The sequence below is a fragment of the Orcinus orca genome, chromosome 7, assembly GCF_937001465.1.
Source record: "Orcinus orca chromosome 7, mOrcOrc1.1, whole genome shotgun sequence".
NCBI lineage: Eukaryota > Metazoa > Chordata > Mammalia > Artiodactyla > Delphinidae > Orcinus > Orcinus orca.
In genome coordinates, this window is record NC_064565.1 from 42873207 (window position 1) to 42901057 (window position 27851).

Below are 27851 nucleotides of genomic sequence, written 5' to 3' on the forward strand. Positions count from 1 at the left end.
CCCACAGTAAGTCTAGTTAACATCCATCACCATGATTCACGTTTTTATTTATATTAGGGCCTAAGGGGTATAATAGTTAATTTTCTAAGGTGTCACTGAGGGAGAAGTAATGAACCTAGTCTAAATAAATGGATGCATTAAGCTGTTTTTGGTGTCTCATTTCTAAGAAGCGCTAAAAACTATTTGCAGGGCTCATTTTCCTTTGGAGAACACAGAATAGCCAAGTTTGAAAACTGGTTTTGTTAAATGTATGTTGTTTTCATATGACTGTTACTCGAGCATCCACCTTGTAAATTTTACGAACTCTTTCATCCTAGTTACTTTCCTCAAATCATATGTGTGATCCCTGCTTTGCTGGATGCTATGAGAAATCACTCAAATAACTACAGACACTGATTTTAGCAGTCTGTAATCTTAATCAGGTGATCTTGTCACAGGAAAACAGTAAACCAATGGACATGCATGATTGAAATGGAAACTAAATGACTACAAAAGAAGAAACAATTACACATAGATAACATGCCACCAAGAATTCTGAACCAAAGTATCAAGGCATCACAACTGAACTCATAGCCAGTTTCTCTTGGTGGTGGTGTGCAGCCTTACATAGCCAGGAAGGGTGCCTGCTAGCTCCCCTGTAAGTGTCTAACATCTGAGGCTACTTTGAGGTGGGACATGACCAAAGTAATTGAAGGCACATGGAGCCCCAGATTACAATAGCATCGGCCAAGTTGTGCCTTTCCCTGGCAATCCCATTTGATTCCAGATGCTTTTGGATTAAGACTCCAACTGGATTAAAATCTAGATCTCAGGGGAACTTCCAGACCCCCTCTCATCTTTCCTGGGAACCTCTGGAGTAGAACTCAGCTAGTATTTGTTGAAGATCTCCTATGTGCCAGGGGCTGTGCCAGGTACACACATGAAGTCATTTGGTTCTTACAGATAAATGTTAATATCTCCATGTTACAGAAGAATAAAATTTCAAATACATTATTTGCTCATGGTCCCATGGCCAGATAAGCAGCAGAGCCAGGATTAAGATTTTGGGCTGCTGACCTTGAACTTCTGTTTCCAGTGACGTTTGGTCCCCATTGTGTGTGAATCTCCTGAGACAGGACCTAGGAGCCCATCCCCCTGCCCTATCCCCTTAATTGGACTCACTACCCCAGCTGAAGGATGTACTAGTGAGCGACCCATAATCCTTTACGTGGGCTGGCAAGCTTCAAAGATACTTCAGTCAACAGGGGAAACAGTCCTCCTGCCCCTTCATTTGCATTGCCTCCTTCCCCTGCAGTCACTGCCTTTAGATTTTGATATCATCCATTTTGCTAATGCCAACAATGGACAGAACCAAATATTGTCTTTTTATGTATTCAGCCTTAGTAGTGAAAAATATTCGGGTTCTAAGAAAATGATGAAGAATAGTAGTGATTCTTTAAATTCATATTCTGGCTTCCAAAACAAATAGAGTCTTTAGAGATAAGAATGTGTGAGTGCTTGTCTGTGAATGTTTTTGTATATCATTTACAGGACATAAAACTTATATTTATAAATAAGGAGATATGTGGGTGGATGGATCTAAAATGAAAGTAAAACAGCATGTGAAGCTAATATAACTCCCACATCTTTATCATTAGATCATATTTTGAAACATATCACATGCCAAATCTTTTCCACACTGGAAGCACTCACCATACAGTTATCAGTGACCCTTGTTATAATAAAAGTCATATTATAACAAGCAACTGATTATACTGCAGGTCAAATTCTGTCCTAAAATTATAATTGTATAGAATCAGTGTTCATTAAAGCCAGTAAATCACGAGATGAACGTTAAATTTGTTTTCTCTTAGATAAGGTAGAGTGCCTTTCTTATGCATAGTAGGCACAGAAATACTTGCAGGATTGAGTTTTAACTATCTGGTGTCAGAATTGTATATGGTTTAGCCATTTAGGGCATTGCGTGTGCTTAGTTGAAAAAAAAAAAAGAGTTATCCTGCTAAATCTAATAGTTGGCTAATAGTAAAGAGGACTAAATTTTGACTTTGAATTTAGAGCTTTAACCAAAATCTCCCTCATTTCTGGAATTTCTTGTGAATGATGGTGGGCGTTTAAGTTCTGATTTCTCCTTGGACTGGCAATTGCATCTCAGAAAACAAACCATGTCACGTGGGAGAGGGGACACGGACAGAGCTGGTTCTGTGGGTGCTCTTGGCTTGCACTGACCTCAGGCTGTGGTGTTCATGTAGACAGGCCAGGAAAAGGATTATTCTAGTAGCCATATGCAGGAGGCCAGGGCAGGAGCCCGTTCCTGAGAAACTGCATTCTTAGCTGTAGGTCAAAAGACATCCACTTATTTATCTGTTCAATGTGAGGGTGAAAAAAGGTAGTGTATATTGACCTTGGTTTTTTTCTTTCTTTTTAATGTAATGCCACACAAAGGCCAGCATCTTTTGAAGCTCTTCCTTTTCTCTTTTTCTCCTGTCTTTATGTGGTTTTTATTTTTCGTATACACCATAGTGAAGAGTATATTCTTTAATCATGGCCGAGAGAGCACCATACCAGCTACGGGGGTCCTAGGGAGTAGGGTCAAGGAAGAGTCTTTGCCCTCAAGAACATTGTTTTTAATGCTTTTATCCCATTGTTTTAATGCTTTTATCCCATTTAGTAAGTGGGATTCCGTTCATCTCCTTAAGAAGGGACGAAGGGATTATCCCTGTTTTCACTGGGGGGAATGGTGTAGGGTGATGGTGGGCTTCAGTATCCCATATCAGTATCTATTTTGGCAGATAAAATAATGTGCATTAGAGTGCCAGACCCTTTGGGCTTGTATCACCGCTAGAGTGTAGCCAAGCATACTGCTGCAGTGTGGCACCAGATGCTAAAAGGATATTTAAAGACCACACATCTTAAGTATGTGGCACGATTGTTTTCCTCTCTACTTCTTGAGCCAACAAATCCATTCTGTCCTATTTGACTACCACTAATTAATTCAAATTTAGATTAAAAGAAAGTATCTTTTAGCTTTTCATAGATTTTAATGTATGATTACATTAATTTCTCATATTTCAATTAATATTCAGAATCCCAACCAGTGTGGTTTTCTATGTTTTCGCAAAGACATCTTATGCCATGTATCTTATAACATCTGTAGTACATATTTTAGAAAAATAGCACTTCCAATTTAATGGTATCTGATGGTGGGAAGGATATTAATCAAAGACCTTGCTTTTGGTGGTTTTGGGGGTTTGGGCCTAAGCCTGACATCACTGAGCAGGCACATATATCACCTCAATGTATATGATGATAAATGAGTTTTAATTACATAAATTTAGATAGTAAACTTGTACCAAGCATGGTTTGTAACATGCCTTAAAATGTTGAGTGTAGTGAGTAGTTGAAGACTAAACCTTTAGTCATCCATTATGCTCCTTGAATTCTTTTCCCTTAAAAAAAATTTTTTTTTTCTTTTTTTTGCGGTACACGGGCCTCTCACTGCTGCGGCCTCTCCCGCCGCGGAGCACAGGCTCCGGACGCGCAGGCCCAGCAGCCATGGCCCACGGACCCAGCCGCTCTGCAGCACGCGGGATCCTCCTGGACCGGGGCACGAACCCGCGCCCCCCGCATCAGCAGGCGGACCCCCAACCACCGCGCCACCAGGGAAGCCCCCCCAAAAAAGTTTTTTTTAAATAAAGGGAATTAGCATATCTAATTGTGATGTTGAAACATCTCCCCATGAAAATTTGTGGTCCTGAATTGAGGACCAGGGTGAGAGCAAGGAGTCATCCATCTGTTTTTCCTTATTGGCTAATTTAGCCACAAGGAAGGACAGATTACCACCTTCCCTAAATTGATGCTTTCTTACTTACCTGGCAGTATATATTTATGAGCATTTGCTCTACCAGACAGAAAAAAGAATACGTTTGAAAGTAAAGATCGCTCTGTTGGTATTTGCATTAGTTCAGGGTCTTGTTTGCAAGAGGCAGAAACTGACTCTAGCATACAGAAGAAAGGGTTGATTGGAAGGATGTCAAGAAATGCACAGAGCTGACAAGAAGCCTGGAGAAACAGGCCTAGAAAATGGGCAGGCATTCCTAAAATGTGGCTGGACTCTCAGGCTGTGACCTTGAAGCCTAGCCGCCATAAACACTATTTGGGGTTCTGGTCATGCTTTTTCTTCTCTCTCAAATGACATGGGCCATAGCTTGCAATCTGCTGGGTCATAAAACTACACTTACTGGTTAGGGATCAACTGGCCCCACTTTGGAGTTAGGAACACTATATTTAATCCAGTTTCCCTTAAGAACCTAGAGGTCTCCTACCTAGACCTTACTCTCTTCAACTTTTCTTAGTCTTCCTATTTTTTTCTATTATATTCTTTGATATATCTGAGAAATTGCCTTCAAGAAAGTGTCCCCAAAAGACTTCAAAAAAAAAAAAAAGCTTGGAATCAAAGGGTAAAATTACTGAGGCTGTGTAGACTCTGCAACAGAATAGCTCACTGTGACACTAGTAATAAAACCCTCTGGGGACTTTGAGCTACCAGCTCCCCCAGGCAGCTGGGAGGTGCGCCTGGAATTCATCAGGATTCCAGATCTATTATAACTGTGTTCTCATCTGCTTCCAAAATGACAGCATCTGGCTTTAACAAATAAGCCTGAGGCCTGAGTTTGGTTATTAAAGGCCCAATGCCTTCCCACTTTCGACCTTTCAGCACAGATAGACGGAGCCTTGTGAAATGAGTCACTCAAGGCCACCAGCTCTCTTGTACGCAACACTCTTGGCAGGAGCCATTGTTTTTTTCACGTATTGCTAGAAGGCTTCCTAAGTAAGCTGATGTGGTTTAGCTACTGGGCATCTGAAAGCACTTGTGCTACACATTATTACGTTGATTTAAGAAGGCCTGTCAAGTTTTATTTACAACGGGTCAAATTGGGCAGGAAGGAGAGCAGACATTTTGGTGTGCTTCCAGCATCCCTCAGAATCTAGTCCCATCTAATCTAACCTCTCAAATATTTGAAGGGTGTAGGATTATAAATCCAGCACAAGCCATCCAGATAACTCATTCAGTGGTAAAATTCTCTACATAGAGGGCAGGGTACTTAGTTTTTTCAGTCTCTCATTGAACTATAAGCAATGTATTCTTTCAAATCTCAAACTCTGGGAGTGACACTTCTAGAGCATGTGCGTATTTCACCTTATCAGGCCAGAATTAGATGGATCTAATTCACCTGGACTCTTCTCCGGCCAGTCCATCTTCCTAGGATTGGGAAGCAACGTCACCATGATTATCTATTGGACTGTGTATTCACTGTGGCAGTTATTCCTTGTTCACAATAAATTACCCCAAACTTAGTTTTATTAGGCTGTGGATTCAGTGTGTCAGGAGGTCAGTCTGGGCATGGCATGGATGATTGTCTTTGCTCCGTTGCATCTAGGGTCTCATCAAGGAAGATCTGATTGACTAGGGGCAGGGATTCACTTGGAGGCTTCCTCACTCATGTGTCTAATTTCTGGGCTGTGATGACTTAAAGGCTGAGCTCAGCAGAGCCTGTTAACCAGAGTGCCTCCATGCAGGCCTCCATGTGGCTGGAGCTTCTCATAGCCTGACAGCTGGCTTCCAAGAGGGAGTGTCCAGGAAGGAGCAGCTTCAGAGCTTCAAAGAGACAGAAATCACAACATGTCTTCTGAACTAGTCTCTGAAGTCATCAGTGTCACTTCTGCATTCTGTTAGTTCAACTGAGTCACTAAGGCCAACCCAGGTGCAAAGGGGAAGGCAGTAACTTTACTTCTTGATGGTGGAGTGTGAGGGTCACAGTGCAGAAGAACATGTAGGTAGGAGGGACTCCTGTGGTCATCTTTGGAAAATATTGAATACAACTCACTGCAATGAATTTTTGAGAATTTATCAATTTATCTCTAGCTGTTCCTCTTCAGTTTTCTCTCTCTTCTTCACCCAGTGTAATACTTGGTTTCTCTTCCGGACTGAAAACTGTATAAACTTTTTCATTGGTGATAGAAAGGATGGTTGCTACTTTGAAGCAGTGTACAATGGGCAAACAATATTTTGAGAGACTTTTCAGAGGAGAAAGGAGCCATTTATATAGGATTTATGAGGCCGTGGTAATGAACTAGTTGCTTCTTTATCATCTGTGTCTTTATCATGTAGTAAGGAAGTGAAGGCTGGTACCCTTCTGATCATCAAGGGATGAGTGATGCTAACTTACTGGAAAAAATTATCATGAATCTTTGAGTGCCCCTGTGTGTCAGAAACATTGATAAACACTGGAAATAAGAAATATGACCCTTAAGAATTCTACCCTTAAGAAGGACCATCCCAATCTAGTTAAGGAGACAAATATTTCTATAGTTATCCTACTAGGCTGTATGAAGGTAATGCCAGGCTGTAGGTTTCTCCTTTACAAAGAGAAGAAACAGCTAACCAAGAAGAGGGGTGGGAAGGAGGGCAGATATGGGGTCCGAGCTTTCAGGGGAGGCATCCTATAGGAAAGGGTGCCTGAGTTTAGGATGAATAAGAATTAACCAGGTATATTCGCTTCTTATCACTGCTCTAACAAATTGCCACAAGCTTTAGTGGCTTAAAACAACACAAGTTTATTATTTTACAGTTCTGTTTGTCGTATGTATATAAAATAAGTCTACAGGTGGTATTCTTCCGGGAACCCATTTCCTTGCCCTTTCAAGTTTCCAGAAGTTGCTTACATTCCTTGGCTCGTGACCCCTTCCCTGACTCTCATCCTCTGGCCTCTTTCCTTTAATGACCATCGTGATTATATTGGGCCCACCCAGAGAATCCAGGATAATCTCTCCATGTCGAGATCCTTAACTTAATCATATCTGCAAAGTGCCTTTTACATTTAAGGTAAATATTCACAGGTAACAGGGTTTAGGACATACATGTCTTTGTTTAGCTTGCATCTCCAGTCTTAAAGGAGGGATGTGTGGGAAGAGAACAGGTGGGATAAGAAGTTAGGGGCAGGTCACGAAATACCCCATTACTTATTCCAGAGTCGTTATATGGCCCAATGGCCTAATGGTCACAAGGGGCAGTGACAGGAAAGGTATTCCTTAGTCTTCTCCAAGCATTGGCTATTTAGATTAACTCTCTCAGTTAGTAAAGAAATGGCTGTTACATTTTGCTGCAAAAGTCTGTTGGGTGGGCCCAGCGTGAGGTCACTTTGCCAGAGCAGGCTGTGGTTGGGATCTGAGGTTTCTTTCAGACATTTTGCCCTTCTTATTTCTCACTCCTTGGGCCTCTTTCTCCACTGACAGTCGTCTGCTCCCTCAGCCGCTGTAGTCATTCACTCCTAGCATCTTCAGGACTTTCCTTTGATGTGGGCCCGGGAAAGCCTTTTTTTTTTTTTTTTTTTTTGCTGTACGCGGGCCTCTCACTGTGGCCTCTCCCGTTACGGAGCACAGGCTCTGGACGCGCAGGCTCAGCGGCCACGGCTCACGGGCCCAGCTGTTCCGCGGCATGTGGGATCTTCCCGGACCGAGACATGAACCCGTGTCCCCTGCATCGGCAGGTGGACTCTCAACCGCTGCGCCACCAGGGAAGCCCCAAGCCTTTTTTTTTTTTTTAAAGGAAATACAGGAGATCAGGGCCCACTACAAAACTGTGCACCTCCACCAGCTCCACAGATGCAAAGTCCCAGTCTGCAGCGCCATGTTCTTGTCTGTTTGCAGTTGAAACAGACACAGCCAGAATCCCAACCTGGACAGAAGCCTAGCCTCCTCTCCAAGTCACCTCCGGTAACAAGATGGGGGACCACGTTTGCTCAGATAAGCATTTGTCATAATTCAGGAATAAGGTATTTCAAAGAAAAGTTTCTAACTGGTTAATTACCATTTGGGGCAAGCGAGGCAAAGAATATTTGAGTTGGCTTCATGGTCTTCTACAGCAGGATGAGCAGAAGACAAGCCTTGTGAGAAGTTGCCATTGGGGTGGCGTTTCCTATTATTTTTCTTAGCCCAGGAGGTTTTACACTGACATAACAAAAACTTGCAGAAACGTGGTTTCCCCAGATTTGTTTACACGTTCCCTGGGAGAGCTCCAGGGCTACAGGTTGACAGCAGGGACCCAGGACCTGGGGGCGGCTTGAAGTGAGGCTTTGTAGTATTAAGGGTCAGTCGAGTGTCCTGGGACACAGACTGTCACCACGGGTGACACCAGGAGCCAGTCCCAAAGATCACATTTTTGAGTTCCTGCTTTAATGAGTCTGAAATCCAAACTGGAGTTTGGGAAAATGACTATTTGAGACTATCCCTCCATTTAGATTGGAGAATTGCTTTTTCTTCCCCCTAAAGGTCTCATGTGTTACTCCAGGGAGTTCTCACAGGAAGCGGGTTGGCCCCTAATATGTAGGAACATGGATGTTAACCCAGGATGTTAGTTCTCGCTCTATAACATGCGTTCAAGAAGCTAGGGGGAAATACTTCATGCACTTGAAAATAACGGTCTTCAATTTAATTTAAAATAAGTTTGCTAATATTTAATTTGTGTTTGTGTTATGTGAGTGTTTGGGGTGAGTGCAGACATGTCACAGTGTGACCTCTGGGTCTCTGCTCAAAAGCAGAACGAGTGACAACCTAAACTGCAAAACCACTGCCCGTTTTCGTTTGGTGACCTTTGGCGTCTGTTCATTTAGATCCCTGTGGAGCAAATGCAGGCGTGATTCTGACAGGACCACTTGGATATATTTGGCCAAAGTGTTTAGAAAATGTGGTTCTGATGGTTGTGTATTTTCATCATCATTGACTCCCTCAGTCTTCACCCGTTTATAAATGTGAAAGGTTAGGATGAACTTTTGAATTTACATGGTAGAAAGAAAAGTAGGACATTATTGCCATACTGTATGTCTTAATATTTAACTCATTCTGAAATATATTCTGTACCATTATACATGTTGGCTGTTGTAGAAAAGAAGCATAATTGGTCCTGTGAAAGGAGACCATTCTCCTGAAATTCAGCATTTACAGTACCCTAAAAGCCCATGGTTGGGAAAAAGAAATGGATTTTGTATTAAAACTTCAAGTTAATCACCTTTTTAAACTCATGGTTGGTTTGAGTAATGAAAAACATCCTTAAAGAGAACTGGGGAGTTATAAGAGATACTATTCTTCTGACCCAAAGGTGAAAAAAGCCAATAACCTGTTACTGATTATTTCAACATTAAAAAAAAAATAAATGTGACAACTTAAAACTTGTCTCTGCTTAAAGTGAGGTATATCTTACAACTGTTTTGTTACCCAGCTGTTTAATATTCCAGTGTCCCCAAAGTGGAAAAATTTGTATACAAATGAGTTTTCTATGATTTAATAAAAATATATGACACAGTTTTTGTTTAAAAAGGCAAAAAAATAATAATAATAATAAAGGAAATACAGGAGGTAACGGTACCTGGGGCAGATTATCACGCTATCTGGCGAGGATTTGTAAAGATGCTTTGCTTCTCAACCTTTTTTTTTTTTTTAAGATTTAATTTTATCTGTGGCTGCGTTGGGTCTTCGCTGCTGCGCGCGGACTTTCTCTAGTTGCGGCGAGTGGGGGCTACTCTTTGTTGCAGTGCACGGGCTTCTCATTGCGGTGGCTTCTCTTGTTGTGGAGCACAGGCTCTAGAGCACAGGCTTCAGTAGTTGTGGCTCGCAGGCTCTAGAGCGCAGGCCCAGTAGTTGTGGTGCAGGGGCTTAGTTGCTCCGTGGCATGTGGAATCTTCCCGGACCAGGGCTCGAACCCGTATCCCCTGCATTGGCAGGCGGATTCTCAGTCACTGTGCCCCCAGGGAAGCCCCTCAATCTGACTTTAATTAGGCCCTCTTCTCTCCCCACAAGCCTGAGTGCAGTTTTGCACAAGAAGGAGCTTCCCCTTCCATTTCATTTGTAGCAGCCACTCTTTTTTTTTTTAAAACAGGGTGTTACCTCCTTGTTTTTATTAATGTAAAAATGCCATTTCTAAAACCTGTGCCCTCTGCCAACTGTAAAACAGTAGGCCTATGTGCCCTGATATCATATTCTAGGACGATAGCAACGAAAGACCTAGAGAGAAGGCAGCGAGAGCTGTGTGTTACTCTAAGGCCCCAGAGAACCTGAAGCAGAGGCTGGCACAGGGCCAACCACGTGGAGCTTTCACTTGGGAGGTGTTTCTTTGACACTTAAGTGATGCTCTGGTTGCGGGTACATAAGGATGGTATAAAGCACTCTGCCGTGAGTTGGTATGAGAATTGGGGTCAAAACTCTTCTAGCTTTGGTAATATCACCAGAAACCACTGGAATGAGAGTTTCAGTTCCCGGTCAGGATATTTTTGCCATTCTGGCATTTTATTTCTGCAGAGTAAGGCTAAAGGATCTTTAACTGTAGGATTACCTTGGTTTCTTTTTCAGTGAGAAAGAACTGCCTCCTTATTCTCTGTCTCCCTCACTCCACCCTGACTTGCATAGTAAGGATATATGTTTTTTAAGTCTGTATCTTGGGACTTAAGTATACTTTAGTATTCTACATGTGTCCTAGCTGTTTTCTAAGTCGTTTTAAATAAGTGGCAATAGAAAGAATTGTTTTTAAATGTCAGTAGATTATAGGTTATTATTATATTGTTGCAGGTTATTTCAGTTGTTATTAAGCCCAGTCTAAGCAGTGACTAGGCCAAGGCACAGGACCACATCCACCATCTTACTAAATAAGCTTCTAGTTTCAAATAGAGCTGTTAAAATAGTTACGAAAGTGCTTGTGCTGGATATGTTAACTAGGGAAATGATAAGACAAATCATATGTATATCATATGTACGTATCTATGTGTATATATATGTATGTACATGTATTATGAGTGACAGTAGAAAGATGTATTTATGCGTAGTAATGCCCTAAAGGGAAACCAGTGAAAGGGTTTGGAGTGGCAGTGTTGCTTCTAATTTGTATGTGTGTTTATTTCTATTGCTTGTATTGTTTGGGAAGTAACACTTTGCCTAGTGTGGCTAAATGTTCCTATTGTGCAGGGTGAGATTTTCCCTTCCAGGAACATTTCATTTGACTTGCTTTCTCTTGTACTTTCTAAAGATGTTCAGTTATCTTTTGTGTAACGTCTCTCCAAAAATAAAGGCACTGATCATTACCACTTCTTTTCAGAACTAATAAAGCCAGAATTCTTTGGAAGTTCTAGGGAGTTGTTGAGCCAGCTATATTTGTTACCGGGAGAAAAGCACTGTTACAAGATCAGGAGAGTTTGACAGAAAATAAAAGGCATGATTTTTGTCCCACAAAGCTACCATTGCCTTGAAAAAGGCAGGACTGACTTTAATAGGTATTTAGTTAAGGACCAAATGTGTGCTAAGGTTAACAATTCAAAACTTTTAGAATTGTGTTTATGTGTATTTTTATTCCCTATTATAATTTAAGCTAAAGTTTTAGTTGCTTTTGCCAATGAATATGCTTATTGAGCTTGATTCCCTGTATGAGTCAAGTTCAAATTTCATTTGAAATTTAAATACTTGTAAAACATAAGCATATTTTTTATTTATTTGGGCTCCGTAGTCAATACAGAAGGGTTTTGTTTAGTTTCTTTTAAACTAGCAAACAATCATCTTCAGAAAGAAAACACGAGCAGCGTTCATGAAACTGTTGCATTTTATTCCACATTATAAACATTAGCTAGCATATTTGATGAATGTATTAAAAAGGCATATGCATATATAGAAAGAGTAAGGCTACCATTTATTGTTTGCTGAGTGCCGACAGGCTAGCATATATTACTTTAGTTATAAGCTCTACCCTATGAAGTAGGAATAAGGAAAGAGAGGTTCAGAGTAAATAGGCCCACTGACATACTTTAGTAACTGGCAGGTTTGGAGTTTTTACCCAGATCCTTTGATCTCCAAGGCTCCATACTTGGAGTCAGTGTTACATAACATATTGTTACTTATCAAACACCTTCTACACAAGTTGATACACACCCTCGATCTTCTACTAAAAGGCAAACAAAACGTTACTGACTGGGTAGGTTATTGGAGTGTTTGAAGTTATTAATAAAAGCCAGGACAAACTGGGCTGTTTGTATGGGGCCCAAAGAGAGAGGATCGGTCTTGAGCACCGTTACAAAGGAAGAGACTTGATTTGGTTGGTGGAGGCGACTCTGGGAACAGAGGAAGAGATGGGCATGAAGTCCGTCCTAGGGGCAGTATATGTCAAAATAAATGTGCTAGCGACAAGAAAAAATATTTGACTGGGGCCCATGTTACAAAATACAGCACGACAGGAGGCAAGTACGATTAAGGTTCTGATGAAGAGTGGAGATTCAGATTCAGTGTGATTTATTTATTTATTTATTTTGACCATGCTGTGCGGCATGCAGCATCCTAGTTCCCTGACCAGGGATTGAACCCGTGCCCCCTGCATTGGGAGTGCAGAGTCTTAACCACTGGATCGCCAGGGAAGTCCCTTCACTGTGATTAAAAAAAAAAATCTCAAATGGACGACAGATACAAGTAGGAGGGAAAAGAAAAATGATAAGGGAAGCAACTAATACTTATGTAGTACTTTACAGTTTATAAAGTGCTTTTATATCTACTCCATTTGATTCTGTGGAAACCTGAGAAGGGCGTTTTATGTAATTCTGATAAATCTTAAAAATTATCACATATGCATAAAAAACAGAGCAGAGAGATGCTGGAGATTGGAAGATAGGCAGGTCAGGCATTAAACGACTGGGCCCTGGACCAAATTTGTGGCCATGACAATGGGTACGAAACCATAAAATTGAAGAAAAGTCAACAAGAGACAGAGTGATCCACTGAATATGGGGATGGACATAATTGGAGAGCAAGAATCTATTCAAACAGCATACATTTAATTAAGAAGAAGGAAGCACAGCCACAATGAACAAATAAGATCTGGGAATTTTTTTTCGGGTGAAGAAAATTAACTTTGATTTTTTATTAAGTTAATTTTTTTTTAGTGATGGTAAAATGTCCAAGGTCAGATTCTTAGTTCTGAACTGAAGATAACGAATGAGAGAAGAGGCTTAAACAGAGGTGACTGGGAATTGTGTGTGTGTGTTTTTTCCAAGTAGAGAATAGAATTGTACTAAGGAATTGAACTCCAAAGGGCACCAGGCTAGAATGAGCTAGAAGGATGCTCAGAAGAGCCTTTGTGCTTTGTGAAGCACACAACACAGAGGTAGTCAAGAGAAGAGGATATCTGGTGGGTCTGGTATCTTGTGGTGCAAGTTCTTGCTTTAGGTGACAAGTTAGTCAAATGACCTCTATATCCCTTCCAATTCTATAGTTTTATGATTCTGTGTAAAATTTTGCCTACACGTGCCTATGTAATATGTATATTCAAAGCGTTACAGCTGAGAAAGATAAAGCGCTTCTTTGACTACAGATATAAAAGCAAGGTACCTAGATAATAAAATGATAGGTACCAAAATTTATGAACACGAACAAAAAGTAACATGTGCAAGGCCATTTGGTAAGATAGTAACAAGCTTAGGATAGAAATAGATCACTGTGGTTTTAGGCTACACTGTGATTTTAGTCCCCAGTTCCCTTTTATAACTGCCTGGAAATGGCTGCATTAGTCTCTAAACCCATAGTCAAAGGAGTTTGCTGCTTCCCTAACCAGGAAGTGAGCTGCATGTGCTGGGCACACTGAGGGTACCTGCCCCTAGGAAGGTCTAGTCTGTGAAAGCATCCTGGCTTGGGCAGTGTTTCAAAGGCTGGGCTTTTGAGTCATTGTTTCGGCTCTTCAGCTCCTGCTCACAGTAGGTCCATAGCCACAGTGGTGCATGTGGCTCCTTCCCAACCCTTTCGTGTTATATATGAGCATGAAGTTGAGCTCTCGGACAGAGTTTCCCCCTCAGCTCTGTGTCACTGCAGAGTGGAAATGACCAATCACAGTAACACTGAGCTATAACTATAGCTTCAGCAGTTTGGTTTTAGCCGTGGAAAGTAACGGTTCCTTCCCCAGTACTCATGCCAGCAACACATGTGGTAGCCCAGATTCGCTGGTATACTACTAAGAACAATGCTGAATTTTCCATGTTGAAGTATTTTCCAGGAATAGGTATAAAACTAGGGAAGAGTATATTCTGTGTGGTAGGTAGCAAGGGTATGGTTAGTGCTTTGGTAAAAGATAATCATCTTTTGGCTCCTTGCATGTTTGTTCTTGATTGTTTGATGTTATAGCATGTCAGGTGTTCCAGGACAAATTTGTTTATTTGGGCAGATACACTGAGTCTGATTCTCCCTGAACTTGGGGAATGCATGTCCTATAGACCATGTGGGAGAAAACTGTTTCTGTATTTCTCTCATATTCTTGCTTGAAATCTAACATTTACTTGGCTTTGGGGGAAAAAAATCTAGCCTTGTAATGAGGCTCCATGTGACAGAGGTGGACACATCCCAGAGACAACCAGAGAACAGTTAGGGATTGCTGCAGTCCAGCCTGGTAAATGCCAGAGATTGCACCTTGCCTTGTTAAACATAAGAACTGAAGGAAAGTCTTTTTTTCTTTTTTCCTACCTTGTAAACTGGTGAAGAGCTCTTTTCTGTATAGAGAAACCTATCCTGTCTCTGAATAGTGTGACTTCCTCTTCATGGAGAGATGGCAGATGAGTTGTTCTTTATATAGTGTGGTTGACTCCCAACAATCTTGCAAGACATTTTACTATTAGAAATCCATTTGTTTGCTTCTTCAAGTTTTAGATTTTAAGAATTTATTGTCTTTCATTTTTCCAAAGAAGACATACAGATGGCCAAGAAGCACATGAAAAGCTGCTCAACATCACTAATTATTAGAGAAATGCAAATCAAAACTACAAAGAGGTATCACCTCACACCAGTTAGAATGGGCATCATCAGAAAATCTACAAACAACAAATGCTGGAGAGGGTGTGGAGAAAAGGGAACCCTCTTGCACTGTTGGGAATGTAAATTGATACAGCCACTATGGAGAACAGTATGGAGGGTCCTTGAAAAACTAAAAATAGAACTACCATATGACCCAGCAATCCCACTACTGGGCATATACCCAGAGAACACCATAATTCAAAAATACACATGCACCCCAATGTTCATTGCAGCACTATTGTTTTGTTTCCGAATGCTTCCATCTGATGACCGTTTCCGCTTTTAAATCCCAAGGAGACGGGAGAGCCAGCAACAGGTTGGCGTGGTCAGCCTCTGACACGGCAGCCACCCAGTGTCTGTGTTTGAAATGTCTGGTCACCTCAGGGGACACGATAATAGACCCCGACAACCACAGAACACCCCAGAAAAGTGGGGTTTTGTGGAGCCACCATGGCGTCAGTAATCCATAGACTGCTGGTGCTCTTGATAGAAGGTAAAAGATGCTTTCCCCTAGGACTGACGGTGCAATAACTGTTTACTTCATGTGGCCCCAAAAAGAAAACGGAACTTTTGTTCCCTGGCAGGCCCTGAGAGGGGTAGTCTGATCAGTCATAATAGACGGTGCCTTTCAAACGGGGCCTTCCCGAAGGGAGCCCTGCGGATCATAGGTGCCTATTGTGAGAAGAGAAAAAGAAAGTAGTGAGGCAGGCGCCAGCAGGGCAAGAAGGAAACACTTAAGCGAGGGGCCTTTAATTTTTATATAAGTAACCCTGAAGCATAGTTTATAGCCACCTTGTAAGTCAGGCCTCAGTCTGGCTGCAGACTTTGTGTGGTACCCTGGGAGCTGTTGCTGGGGGAAGCCAAAGACAGTCACTAACCTTGAGGGGGAAGGAGAGATGGCTGAAGGACGGCAGTCTGTTGTTCATTTCAACATCTGGCTAGCAAGATAATGCTCTTTATTACAAGGCTTTTGTAAAACCATCTTTTCTCCGCTGTTAGCCTTTAGGGAAATCATCCCCTAAACTCTGCCCACCTTTAGAGACGCTTTAAGCCACTACCTCTTTCGCATTCCAGAGCCTCTGGTTTATCCAAATGGTTTGGGACGCTGGTCAGAAATATCTTTCGCAGATGTTGGAGAACAGGGTTGAGTTGTTTTTTCGCAGGAGCTGTGCTTTTGCTTCAGCTCTCCTTGAAGTGAAAATGTATCTTGCTTGCCTTGGGTGTGGCCCGTTTTATCTGGGCAGGGAAGGATTTATCCACTTCACAAGCAGAGAGAGCCAAGATGCCGTGAGATAGGGCTTTGCCCTTCAAGCTTGGTACTCAGGGCCTGCAGAGCCGAGTGCATCTCTCCAAATTTGCTTTGTGTAGAGCTTCCAGGCCAGTCTGCTTGGGAATATCATGTTATATTGCCATGACTAGATTAGAATTTTAGAGCTTCAAGATACCGAGAGAGAGATTTTTTTTCAAACTTTTATTAGCAATGAAAACGTTCAATGAATCTTTTTTGTCCCCCAGAAGAAATCTTACCAGGCAACTCAAGATAATAATGCAAGTTGGATGAATGAGGAGAGAAGTCTCAAGAACTTTATTTGTGCTTTTCCTGCCCCTGCCAGGACCCCCATCCCTGGTGCGCCCCCATCCTTGGAACCCCCAACACTTTCCTCTGTAACCCTTACAGCTTCCTAGAAAAGGATTTCACAGTGAACAGTGTAATCTAAGGTTCTCAAATCAATGGATGTGAAAACCAGGGAAGTTCACGGAATTGCCCAAGCGCACAGTGCGGTAATGGTGGTACTGTGACTTGTAACCTAGGTTTTATGCCCCTGTTTAATACTCCACATAGACTCATTTCTGCCCTCATATCCCATCACCCCCCACCAGTGTTAGAGCTTAAAGGTGCAAAGAGGGCTGGATGTGTTAGGCAGGACCCCACAGGGCTGGGTAGATGGGTGCCTGTGTTTGCAGACAAGTGGTCCAGGATTGATCCCTGCCTGAGTGTTTTCACTTGACATACTGTTAATTAGGGTCAGTGAATTTATTCACATGAGACTGATTTATAAATGATTTATACATGAAGGTGCCTCTTAAGTTTACAGTAGAATATATGCTTTTCCAAAGCATATACTTCTTTCTGCCTTGTTGACTTTATTTCTGGTGGCCCTGGCTGTGGAAGTCTAATTCCTAATGCAGTAGGCTTCTCTCCAGTCTCTGCTCAGCCTTCTATGGCCGTGTCTCTTAAATTCACTCCCTACTCTCCCTACTCCAGTGATATAGGAGTTTGTTACTGATATGGGAAACCGATGTCAAAGCTAGCGGGGGAATGAGAAATACCAGTGAAGAGAAGAGTCAAGAAATGACAGGTTTCAATTGCAGTAGTACAGTTGTTTTACTTGAAAGTTTTCAGATCATATATTGTCTGGTCTTTGTTGGCAGATGGAAGTTATATGCAGCAGTTTATAATGTACACTAATATATACGTGCAAACATGCTCCTGGCCCTCCTGTACGTTTGATGGAGGCCTTGAGAACACCCCCCGAAGGCCATTGTGTAGATTCGGAAAATCATTCGGGATCAATGTCTTGTTCCTTTCATCCTCATCAGGTTTTCTAAATGAGGCTGTTTCAAAGGAGAGAAGAGGCATGTTCAGCCATGATGATCTTATTTGAAACAAGTGTGCAGGGGTGGTCCAGATGTGAGCTGTATGAGCTAGGATAACTTTCCTTTGATGTGGGACACGACTTTTACCAACCTTCCCCAAACACATCTTCCCATTTCCTGTGGGATTGTAGTATACTCTGGTTTAATGATTGCTAAAGTAACATAGAAACAAATACGAATCTTGTTCATATGCTTCCTTTTATTTTTCCCCCAGCAGAAATGAAGGGGGCCCTGGGAATCCATGCTGTTCCTGTAGAACAGTGTCAGAAAGTACCACCCTGAATTCATTAGCTGAGATTGAGCAGTCTAAACCTTTACAGAGAAGGACTTGGTGGAGCTGATAGCAGGGGCCCTTCTAGTTCTTATAGTGAATGAGGAGAGTGGTCAATCTTTCACCGTTTCCCCAAGCTGGCATCTATGTTGGCAACGTGTTGTTTTATGTATTTGGATCCTTTTCACCAAGTTCCTAGGAGCTGTAAATTGGAAGACATTGAAGTCTATTATTTTTAAAGATTAAAGGTATTTAATACTCTGTTTCATAGCACATGTTCTCAGCATGCATTTGTCTGTTGATGGAATGAGGGATTTCTAAAGAAAGGCATATATTCAAGGCTCCTCTTAATGTCTATTTCAGTCCTATCTACCAGGCTAGTACTATGACTTTTGGGATCTTAACTCAGCTTAAAATTAATCTAATATTGCTTGTTCTGGAGTTGATGCCATCTCTATCAACAATCTGAGTAGTTTTGTTGTTGCCCACACGTGCTTTCCTTGGCTGTATAAAATCCACTTTCCTTAATGTCCTGGACACGATCCCTGATTATTTGGGAGTTAACCTTATTATTCATTGTACCAGTGCAGGGACAGTGGACGAATCCCTGCTGCATTCCTATGACACCCACTTATAGTAACTATATTTCTTTTTTGTGTAGTTAAATTGGAAGTTGAATGAGTTGTGGAGTTAATGATGTAGCTATCCAGTTTACAGTTGGTAGTCAGAAAGGCTGACGGTTAAATCAGCTAGTCTAATATTGTATAAGCCATTGGTTTCTAAATGCTGGTCCAACAAATCTGAGTCTTATTTAAAAGCACAAATTCCTAGTTCTAACCATGGAGATTCTCTTTCAGTGTGTCCTGATTTAGACCCTAAGAATCGTCCATTTTTAGAAGTTCCATGGGAGATTCAGGTGCACGGATATCAAGTGCATGCCTGATGGAATGATTGGGGTTTTTTTAAATTTTTATTTATTAATTTTTATTTTTGGCTGCGTTGGATCTTCGTTGCTGTGTGCGGGCTTTTCTCTAGTTGCAGCGAGCAGGGGCCACCCTTCGTTGCGGTGCGAGGGCTTCTCATTGCGGTGGCTTCTCTTGTTGAGCACGGGCTCTAGGTGCACGGGCATCAGTAGTTGTGGTTCGTGGACTCTAGAGCGCAGGCTCAGTAGTTTTGGCGCTCGAGGCTTAGTTGCTCCAGGGCATGTGGGATCTTCCTGGACCAGGGCTCGAACCCGCGTCCCCTGCATTGGCAGGTGGATTCTTAACCACTGTGCCACCCGGTAAGTCCCTGATTGCGGTTTTTAGTATATGTGCTGCCGAAGCGATCACTGATTGCGGTTTTTAATAATAACATTTTCCATCTCTGTTGGTGTCTCAGATAATTCTGGAGTGCTTTTACTATCATCTTGAATATGTTTATCTGAACATTCTGGGCTGTGTGAAGGAAGGAACATCAGGCTGGCAGTGGGGGACCTGGTTCTAACCTCTGTGTGGACGTTTCATCAAGTTGGAGATATTTGATCTGTCTGGGTGTCAGTCTCATTCATAAATTGAGGGCCCCAGACTCCCCAGGGTACTTGGCAGGTTTCTGACATTCTTTGATTTGCAAGGCTTTGCCCTGCTAGGAATTGTCTTCATCGTCACTGCTCACTGATGGCCGCTGCCTCTCCTGGTTCAGTGAGTGCCTAGCTGCTCAACAGAACATTAATCCCAGCCTGCTTCTCAGGAGAGCTGGTAGCTGTCCCCACACACAGAGCCACCTCTCTTCCTTTCTCCTGTCGCTACCCTTCCCAAAACAGATCGAAGTAAATTATTCTGCTGGGAAACAAGTTCTTATGTTGAGGTTTCTCTTAAAGAAAATTTAGGTTGTAATTCTAACCTTTTCTATACCAAGCCTTGCCAGTTTTCACCCATTGGGCTTTTTTTTTTTGCAGGCTAGAGACACGTATGCCTTTGGGCACAAGATGTGACTGATGTCACGGTCTAGGGAGCTGGTCCTGCACTTCCGTGCACCATTCAACAAGCCTTTTTTTCCAGGAACTTGTGCATATTTTCCAGAGGGGCAGGTGGGCCCCAGGGCTGAACATGGCATCCTTTAAATCTCTGGTTCTCAGCTTTTGCAGAGCATCAGAATGGTCCGTAGTGCTTTGCAAATGTACCTGCCCGTGTCACCCCAGCTCCACCTGGGCCTCCTTCATTGGGCTCTCTGGGGTGGGATTGGACACACGTGTCTTTTAAAGGCTTTCCTTTAAACTCTGCCGTCTGGAGCCTCCTTCCCTTCCTCCAGACCCGGCCCATGCACTGTTCCTATCTTCTATAATTAATTTTTGTTTAGGTGGGTATAGATAAATGGGAACTTGTCATCAGAATATAGTAAACTGTGGTCTGAGTCTGTGGAGAAAATTAAGTTGCTTTGAGACTAGAAGTCCTTCAAAGGTGGGAGCTGCATCTTAGCATTCCCAGCACACGGTTAAGGCACAGGAACCACTACTAAAGACTGACTCGTAGTCCCTGTCTACGGAGGTCTGAGGCTTCTTGTTTCGCTCTAAAACATCATGGGGAGTAGTAGTAAGTCATTCACCCTTTTGTTAAGAGTATTTTTTTCTTTAAAAAAAATTTTTTTTTGAAGTATAGTTGATTTACAATGTTGTGTTAGTTTCTGCTGTACAGCAAAGTGACTCAGTTATTTTTATATATATATACACACACACACACACATTCTTTTTCATATTCTTTTCTATTATGGTTTATCACTGGATATTGAATATAGCAGATGCAAACTATTATAGGATGGGTAAACAACAAGGTCCTACTGTGTAGCGCAGGGAACTATATTCAATGTCCGGTGATAAACCATAATGGAATGGAGTATTTTAACATAATTACTTGTTTATCCTCTATTCAGTGCAATTCAACAAATATTGAGAATTTACAACATGCTAATAAACATTGTTTTAGATGCTGAGGATAGAGTAAGGAACAAAACATAAAATTCCTACCTTCATTGGACATTCTCTTCACCAAAATGTATGTGTCTGTATGTGTATACACACACACACACACACACACACACGGAATTTAACATGACAGAATTAAATGGCTGCATTATAGCATTATGAAATATCATTTTAGGAGAAATCTTTAGGATTTAGGATTGGCCTGAGTATTCCTAAGACCACAAAGGGAATCAGAAAATTTCGTTAAGCATGTGAAACCTGGATTAAATTCACAAAAAATTTAATAACATAACAAGGAGCCCACGGGTGTCCGGGCAAATAGTTTCTGAAGGTAGAATGAATCAATCAGTGGGTTTAGGTCTTTGCTCCAAAAAAGGTAGACAAGGACACTGAGAGAATTAAAGTTCATCCTTTGATTTTTTGGGGCATAAGTCTCCAGAGAGTCGTTGTTTGGTACAAATCTTTCTTTGACTCTGTGTTCTTAACTCCATGTATTTAATTCCACGTATAAGCAGAATACCTTGCGGCTCTGGAGTTCACAGTATTTTATCTGCTTATTTCACCTGTTCAGCAAAAGCATTAATTCAAGCTGAATGTGTGTATTTCAGGCCTCTGGAGTGCTGCTTTACAGATTACTGCAAATTTCTGTACCCACCTTGAATGGGTTAGATAGCCTCCCAGAGTTTTTGTGTTGTAGTTTATGCTTAAAATTATTTGATTTGGTTAGACATGATATGAACATTTTGAATCTGCTTCTCAAATAATTTAAATACAAAGTTATTAAAATCTTTTAGCATGTCTGTTTCAAAAGTACTTTTGTAAAAAGGAAAAGGATGGTCTTTTTTTTTTTTTTTTTTCCTTTGTAACCATAAACAACATTCTGGGATTCTGAATGCCAGCTAAAAGGATTGGTGGGACAAACAAAGATGACCAGTGAAAAAAGAGCACATTCGGTATGGATTTCAAAATAGCAAGAGAACATGCAAGAGAAACCAAGGGTGAGCTTTGGTCCTGACTCACTTTGCTATTTGTGTGTTAACTATAGGAAGAGAAGTAAATAGCCTGCGAGAGAGGAAAAAAAAAAAAAAAGATGTTCTGGAAATAATTATTAATGCTAAAATTTCTGCATCTAATTTTGGAGTGCTTATGTTTGGAATTTCACATGCATGATGATAATGTGTGTTTCAGGTTTGTGGAGAAAAACAGCGCTTTGAGAAGTTGATGGAACATTTCAGAAATGAGGACAATAACATAGATTTTATGGTGAGTTATTTCAGTACGACTTTCAATAAAGCAAACTCAGTTTTTAGCAGTTATTTCCTAACTCCATTTATATTTCTATATTATACATACATATGTATTATATGTTATAAAGGATAGGAAACTGAGCTTAATATGCTAAAGATCCATTTTAGACTTGCTCTTTTAATCTGTATTTTACCTTTATGGCATTTATCTGTGGTTTTATTCTTTATGTATACACTATAGTAAAGGCCAGAAGTACTGATTACAGTACTCTTGTTGACCCTTGAACAATGCGGGGGGTTAGGGGCACCAACCTTCCCTACAGTGGAAAACCCGCCTGTTAACTTACAGTTGGCTGTCTGCTTACACGGTTCCGTGTCCGCACACTCAACCAACTGTGAATCGTGTAGTACCTACTATTTGCTATTGAAAAAAATTTGCGTGTGAGTGGACCCACACAGTTCAAACCCATGTTGTTCAAGGGTCAACTGTATTTATAGCAAAGGGTGAAGCCATGCATTTGGGAAAAGGAAGTTAACACCTGGCACAAATGCCTGCAAGAGCCAGCTTTAGCTGTCAATAGTGCTCGTAAGAATCCTTAAATTAGAAACCAAGAATGTTAACCATTCTGCCTTTTGCACACCCCAGCCAGTGGTTTTCTCCAGACTGTATTCTCAAAGACTGAAGTGCTTTGGTTTGTAGAACTGACGGTATATATCCCCCAACACAGCAGTGATTGTTTTTTTCCTCCCTTGATTTCCTGCTCTAGTAATTCTGTGAGGGTGTGGTCATACTGCAGGTCTCCTTAGCAGGGTAAATCACATGCAAACATGTGTGATTCAGCGGCAGGACTGTCATCTTCAGGTACAAAAAGCAAAAGGAGTTTGAGCACTTCTGAATCTATGTACCTAGATCTTAATCCTGGACTGAAGGTGGAATCCACTGTAGAGAATTTCCAGAGCCAGATTACCCTTGAGTACACCCAGGTCTGCTTTCTTTGACCTAATTCAGTTGACCTTGGAAACTTCTGGACCCAGGAGATTCTCTACTTGGGCTTAATTTCCCAGATCCCTTCTAGCCTGGAGCAGATATTCTGTTCAGTTCTTCTGTCGTCAAGTCTTCTAAAACCTGTGCTTGGGATGCCAGGCAGTTTTCATTTGAATTGCTTCAGTGATGATAAAACATGGAACATAGCTTTGCAGATTTCTAACACTTTTATATGAAAAATGTTTTCTGGGTCCTCAAATTTTATATACTTTGTAGTCCTCAGCCCCTTACCAAATCAGTATCGGTTGAAATCTTTTACAGAGCTTTTCTGTTCCATAAAGCATATGTATAGGTACTTTTTCAAAAGGTAAAAAATAAATTTGAAACAAGGAATACTTTTACATGGACTTTTTCGTTCTTGTTATTGGGATTTTTTTGGAGAGTTTAAGGCTAACTTTTGCACTGGTGACAAATATGTAAAGAAGTCATGCCCTGGCTCACCTGACCAGGATCTTTCCTCTGCCTTCATAGGGGGAACTTATTTGTTCCTTTAGAGCTGACATTGCAAACTGGAGCCTCCCAGGCTGAAGCCAACATACATACAGGCTTGTGAGTTTAGTCTGACAGTGATGTCCTTCCATTAAAAAATTTGAAAATTGTGCCTTAAATTACAGATTTCTGATTTTCCTGAGAACTAAAAAGTTCTGGTAACGCTAGGTCCCTGTTCGTAGAGTATCAGCTGCTGGAGCCAAGTGGTCCCTATTCCTCAAGTCTGAAGATAGCCTTTCCAGTCTGTCACAGTCCACACCATTCCCTGTTGTATTACACATGGCCCACTTCACTCATTTATCATACCTACCAGATCTCTCTGCCATTTGAGTTTCCACTGAAATTATAATGATGTTAAGCCCTTTACAACACTTGCACTGTTGACAAATGAGAGCATATTTCCTGTCGGTTCATTTATTCCTATGAACATGCATTGGAGAATCTTATTTAGAGGCTGCTGGTGTATGGATATACTATATGTGTGCTCGAGTATATATATGTGCTCGAGTCATGTGCCATCTAGCACATAGTTGCCTCTTCGGCATAGTATAACACTCAATAGATCACTTAGACCCGCTTTAGAAGAGAAATGGAAAGATGCCAAAATCTAGCCATATTTGTTTTTTCCAGAAAATGAGGCTTTTCATAAACTGTCTTGGGAATGCAATTAAGTTGCACAGCTTCCCTAACAACATATTCCATGTAAAACATAACATAAAAGCTTCACATGTAGCACAAGACCCTTCTATGTATTTATGTTTTTTTAGTGGGCAAAAGAAAACAAAAAAGTGACAAAATCTTTTTTAGTTTATTGAGCCATAGCAACTGACATAATTTTTTAGTAAATGGTGATAGATTTCTCATGTAACCTAGAGAGTTTACACATCTTCCACAGATACCCAATGGATAACATATACTCAAAGAAGAATCTAACTCGAGAAAAACAACTTAAACAAGATAAAAAAAAAGTGGGGTTTGGGGGAGAGAGGAAGAGGGAGGCAGTTTTCAGAGTAAGTGTGAATGTGGGTCCCACAGTCATACCTCCTTGCAAGTCTCTGGGTAACCATAGAGGGAAAGCATTAGTGAGATATTTTCACTGTAAATAAACTGACTGTCCCTACTGAAAACAAAGTAGATACGTTAAACTCTGTTCTGTTATTTACTAAGCTGGGGACTGGTTTTCTCTGTGGCAGATCAGAGCCACTGATGCAGTTGTGGGGAGAATGTAGCAAATCCAGGGCTTTTATGGAATAGAAACTGGTTGATTGTTTAAAATGGAAAGATGGGTCAGAAGCTCTGTTACTGTCCTGTTGGTATGATGGGGCCCACAGTAAAACTTTAGAAGTGATTACCCTGTGGTGTGATTACAGGTGATTTAAATGTTCTTCGTTGTAATAATTATCACATTTCTACGATGTACTGGTAATAACAGAGTGTGTTCTATATGCCTATAAGACTTTTTAAAAACAGCTTTACCGAGATACAATTAACATACCATCCAACTTACACATCTGAAGTGCTCAGTTCAGTGTACTTTTAGCGTATTTGTAGGGTTGTGCAATCATCACTGCAATCTAATTTAGAACATTTTGTTGCCGCCTCCTCCCCCCACCCCCAAAGAATTCCTGTACCCATTAGCAGTCATTTTTCCCACCCCCAGTCCTAGGCAACTGCTAACCTACTGTCTGTCTCTATAGATATTCCCATTCTGGATATTTCACATGAATGCAATCACATTTGTGTAATCCATCAGTTCATGGACATTGGGGGTTTTCCCCCTTACTTTTTGGTTATTATGAATAATGCTACTATGAACATTTGTGTACAAATTTTTATGCAGATGTATGTTTTCATTTCTCTTGGGTATATTCCTAGGAGTGGGATTGCTGGGTCACACAGTAACTCTGAATAACATTTTGAGGAACTATCAAGCTTTGCAAAGTGGCTACACCATTTATATCCCCACCAGCAGTGGATGAGAGTTCCAGTTTTTCCACATCCTCGCCAACACTTGTTATTATCTTTCTTTCTGATGATAGCATCTTAGTGGATGTGAAGTGGTATCTTATTGTGGTACCTCTAAAACTTTTGAATTTTTAAAAATTGTAAAATATTTTTAAAGACCCAATGAAACAAAGGAAAAGGAAATTGGTAAGTGAGCTTAGATTTGTGAAATTGAAAATATGTGGCTATGATTAAACTGAGAAAACAAGTTTGGAGCTCATCTAACCTGTTGACAATTTCATTTCAGGTGGCCTCTATGCAGTTTATTAATATTGTAGTCCATTCAGTAGAAGACATGAATTTCAGAGTTCACCTCCAATATGAATTTACCAAGTTAGGCCTGGATGAATACTTGGATGTAAGTATAGCTGTAACCTTTAGTTGCATTATGAGACTTGATTTATTGCCTGCCCTCAAAGATGCACTTCCATAATGACCAAAGAACACTTAAGGCTCCATGCAATCAGGTGCTGTAGTGCTAGTTAAAAGAACCAATCTGAGTGATGTGATCTGCCAGAGAAGCTGGATTCTTGCAGACCTCCTAGGGCCTATTGTCTTCTGCCAGCAGCCTTTTAGTACTGGAGTCAAATAACTTCTTAGAGCCTTGCTACAGCTTTCCTCTGCTTTTGAACTCTGTCTGGGTCAAGTCTCATTATACCCTTCATCCGGGCTGCTGGGCAATGTGCATTCTTAGTTACTCTTTGGACTCCATCTGCTCTGGGAAAGTCAAACCAAGACTGCTGTAGAGTAATGAATAAATGCTTGGAGCATCAAAAAATAATGAGGAAGTGGACACTAGAGACTTCCTCATGTAGCTGTTAAATTCTGCTTAAAGTGTTTGTGTCTTTAGAAATTCTGCTTTTAGTTCTTGAGAGAAGACGGATCTAAAGTTTCTCTTTCTCTTGCTCCCTTACAGAAGTGCTCAGCCAGTTCCCTGAACTTCTTTGCCTAAAAAACAAAGTTGATGTGAAAATCATAAACAGACTTAAGTAGCTGTGTGTGCACAGGATGTGCCCTTGTCTTTTGACTCAGGCAGTTTTGTTTTCCCTTCTGTGTAGGGAATGATTCGCTTGAATTTGAAAGGCCACTAGTAATAGGGCAAGAATTGTTGACCTCAATTTCAAGCCTGTTTCTAACAGTGAAGAAAATAGAAATACTTCCCTTGAACATCTCCGGAGCTCACCTGCCCATCTCCCTTTAGAGTGAAGCCAGGGATTACACAGGGGGTACCCTCAGTTTATCACAAACTGGAGTTGCAGAGTTGGTTACTCTTGAGCTCATGGCCTTGTTTATCAGACCAGCTGGGCTGCCCTCGAGTAGACTGGCCTAATGTTGTCTAAAGACTCTACTCAGGTGGAACCATGGAAGATTTCCATTGAAAAGTTTGTTTGAATTGCTTTCCTATTTAAAGAATGACTAATATCTTTGACAGAATATTGTATTCAACAGTTTGTTTCTACTTTGAAATCAGGGTTCCTCTCTTCTCTTTCTCCACATGTCCTGAGAGTAGCAATATTTGAATGAAAGTTGGGTGTATTCCTAATGGGGTTTTAGGGTCAGTTTTGTTGTGGCTGCACAGAGCTCATTTCAGGCGCCAGGATACAATAACAGGTAGTAACATCAGCGCCTGTTACTCACTGTGAATCTTGTGAAAAACCCTGCTAAGCTGCTTCTTCATTTTCTTTTCTAGGCTTTGCCCTTGTTCAGAATTTTTTTTTCGGTTCTGACTCATAAACTAAGATGGAACATACTCTCTTCAAGACAGCTAAGATGTAGAATTCTAGATTAGACCTAGGAGAAAATTTGTTGTCCTGAGAATTTATTTGTAGAGTAGAATTCCTCTTAAAAATTCTATTTTTTACCAAAACTCTGTATTTCTCTAACTTCCTGGTCTGTTGGTTCCAGTCTTTGATAGAAGTGGTTAGAAGAATAGTAACATAAGCATATAATATATAAATGCTTCATTAGTTTACAAAAACCCAACCTTGTAAGTCATCATTGACTTGTTCAGTAAATGTGTATTGGCATCATCCATGTGCCAGATATTATTCTAACCACTCATCTGCTCCCCAGGGAAAGACATGACTTATGCTACTTGTAAGAAGGATTGACTGATTTACTTGACCTCTAATTTTACCTTAGAGCTAGTTGACTTCCTTTGGGATGCCTGGCCCTAGAATGCAGTGAATGGGGGAAAGGTTCCTGATCTGTGCTTTGGGAGCCCTGAACTTCTCATGTTGGGGGAGTGTCTTAGCCAAGTAATTATGGGGGATGGGTTCTAGGAACTAGTGCTAAAATAATCCCCGAGTCTAATATGCT

At 41.1% G+C, this 27851-nt stretch overlaps 1 protein-coding gene across 10 annotated transcripts in view; it reads left to right on the forward strand.

Moving 5' to 3' along the window:
- The window catches only part of FMNL2 (formin like 2), a 308405-nt gene that overhangs the window by 244048 nt on the left and 36506 nt on the right, over positions 1–27851 (forward strand). For all 10 annotated transcript variants that reach the window (XM_049712703.1, XM_049712705.1, XM_049712702.1 and 7 more), the window contains 2 exons: positions 21936–22010; positions 25780–25890. In XM_049712703.1, the coding sequence (XP_049568660.1) occupies positions 21936–22010; positions 25780–25890 (186 nt within the window). The remainder of the gene's footprint in view (positions 1–21935; positions 22011–25779; positions 25891–27851) is intronic.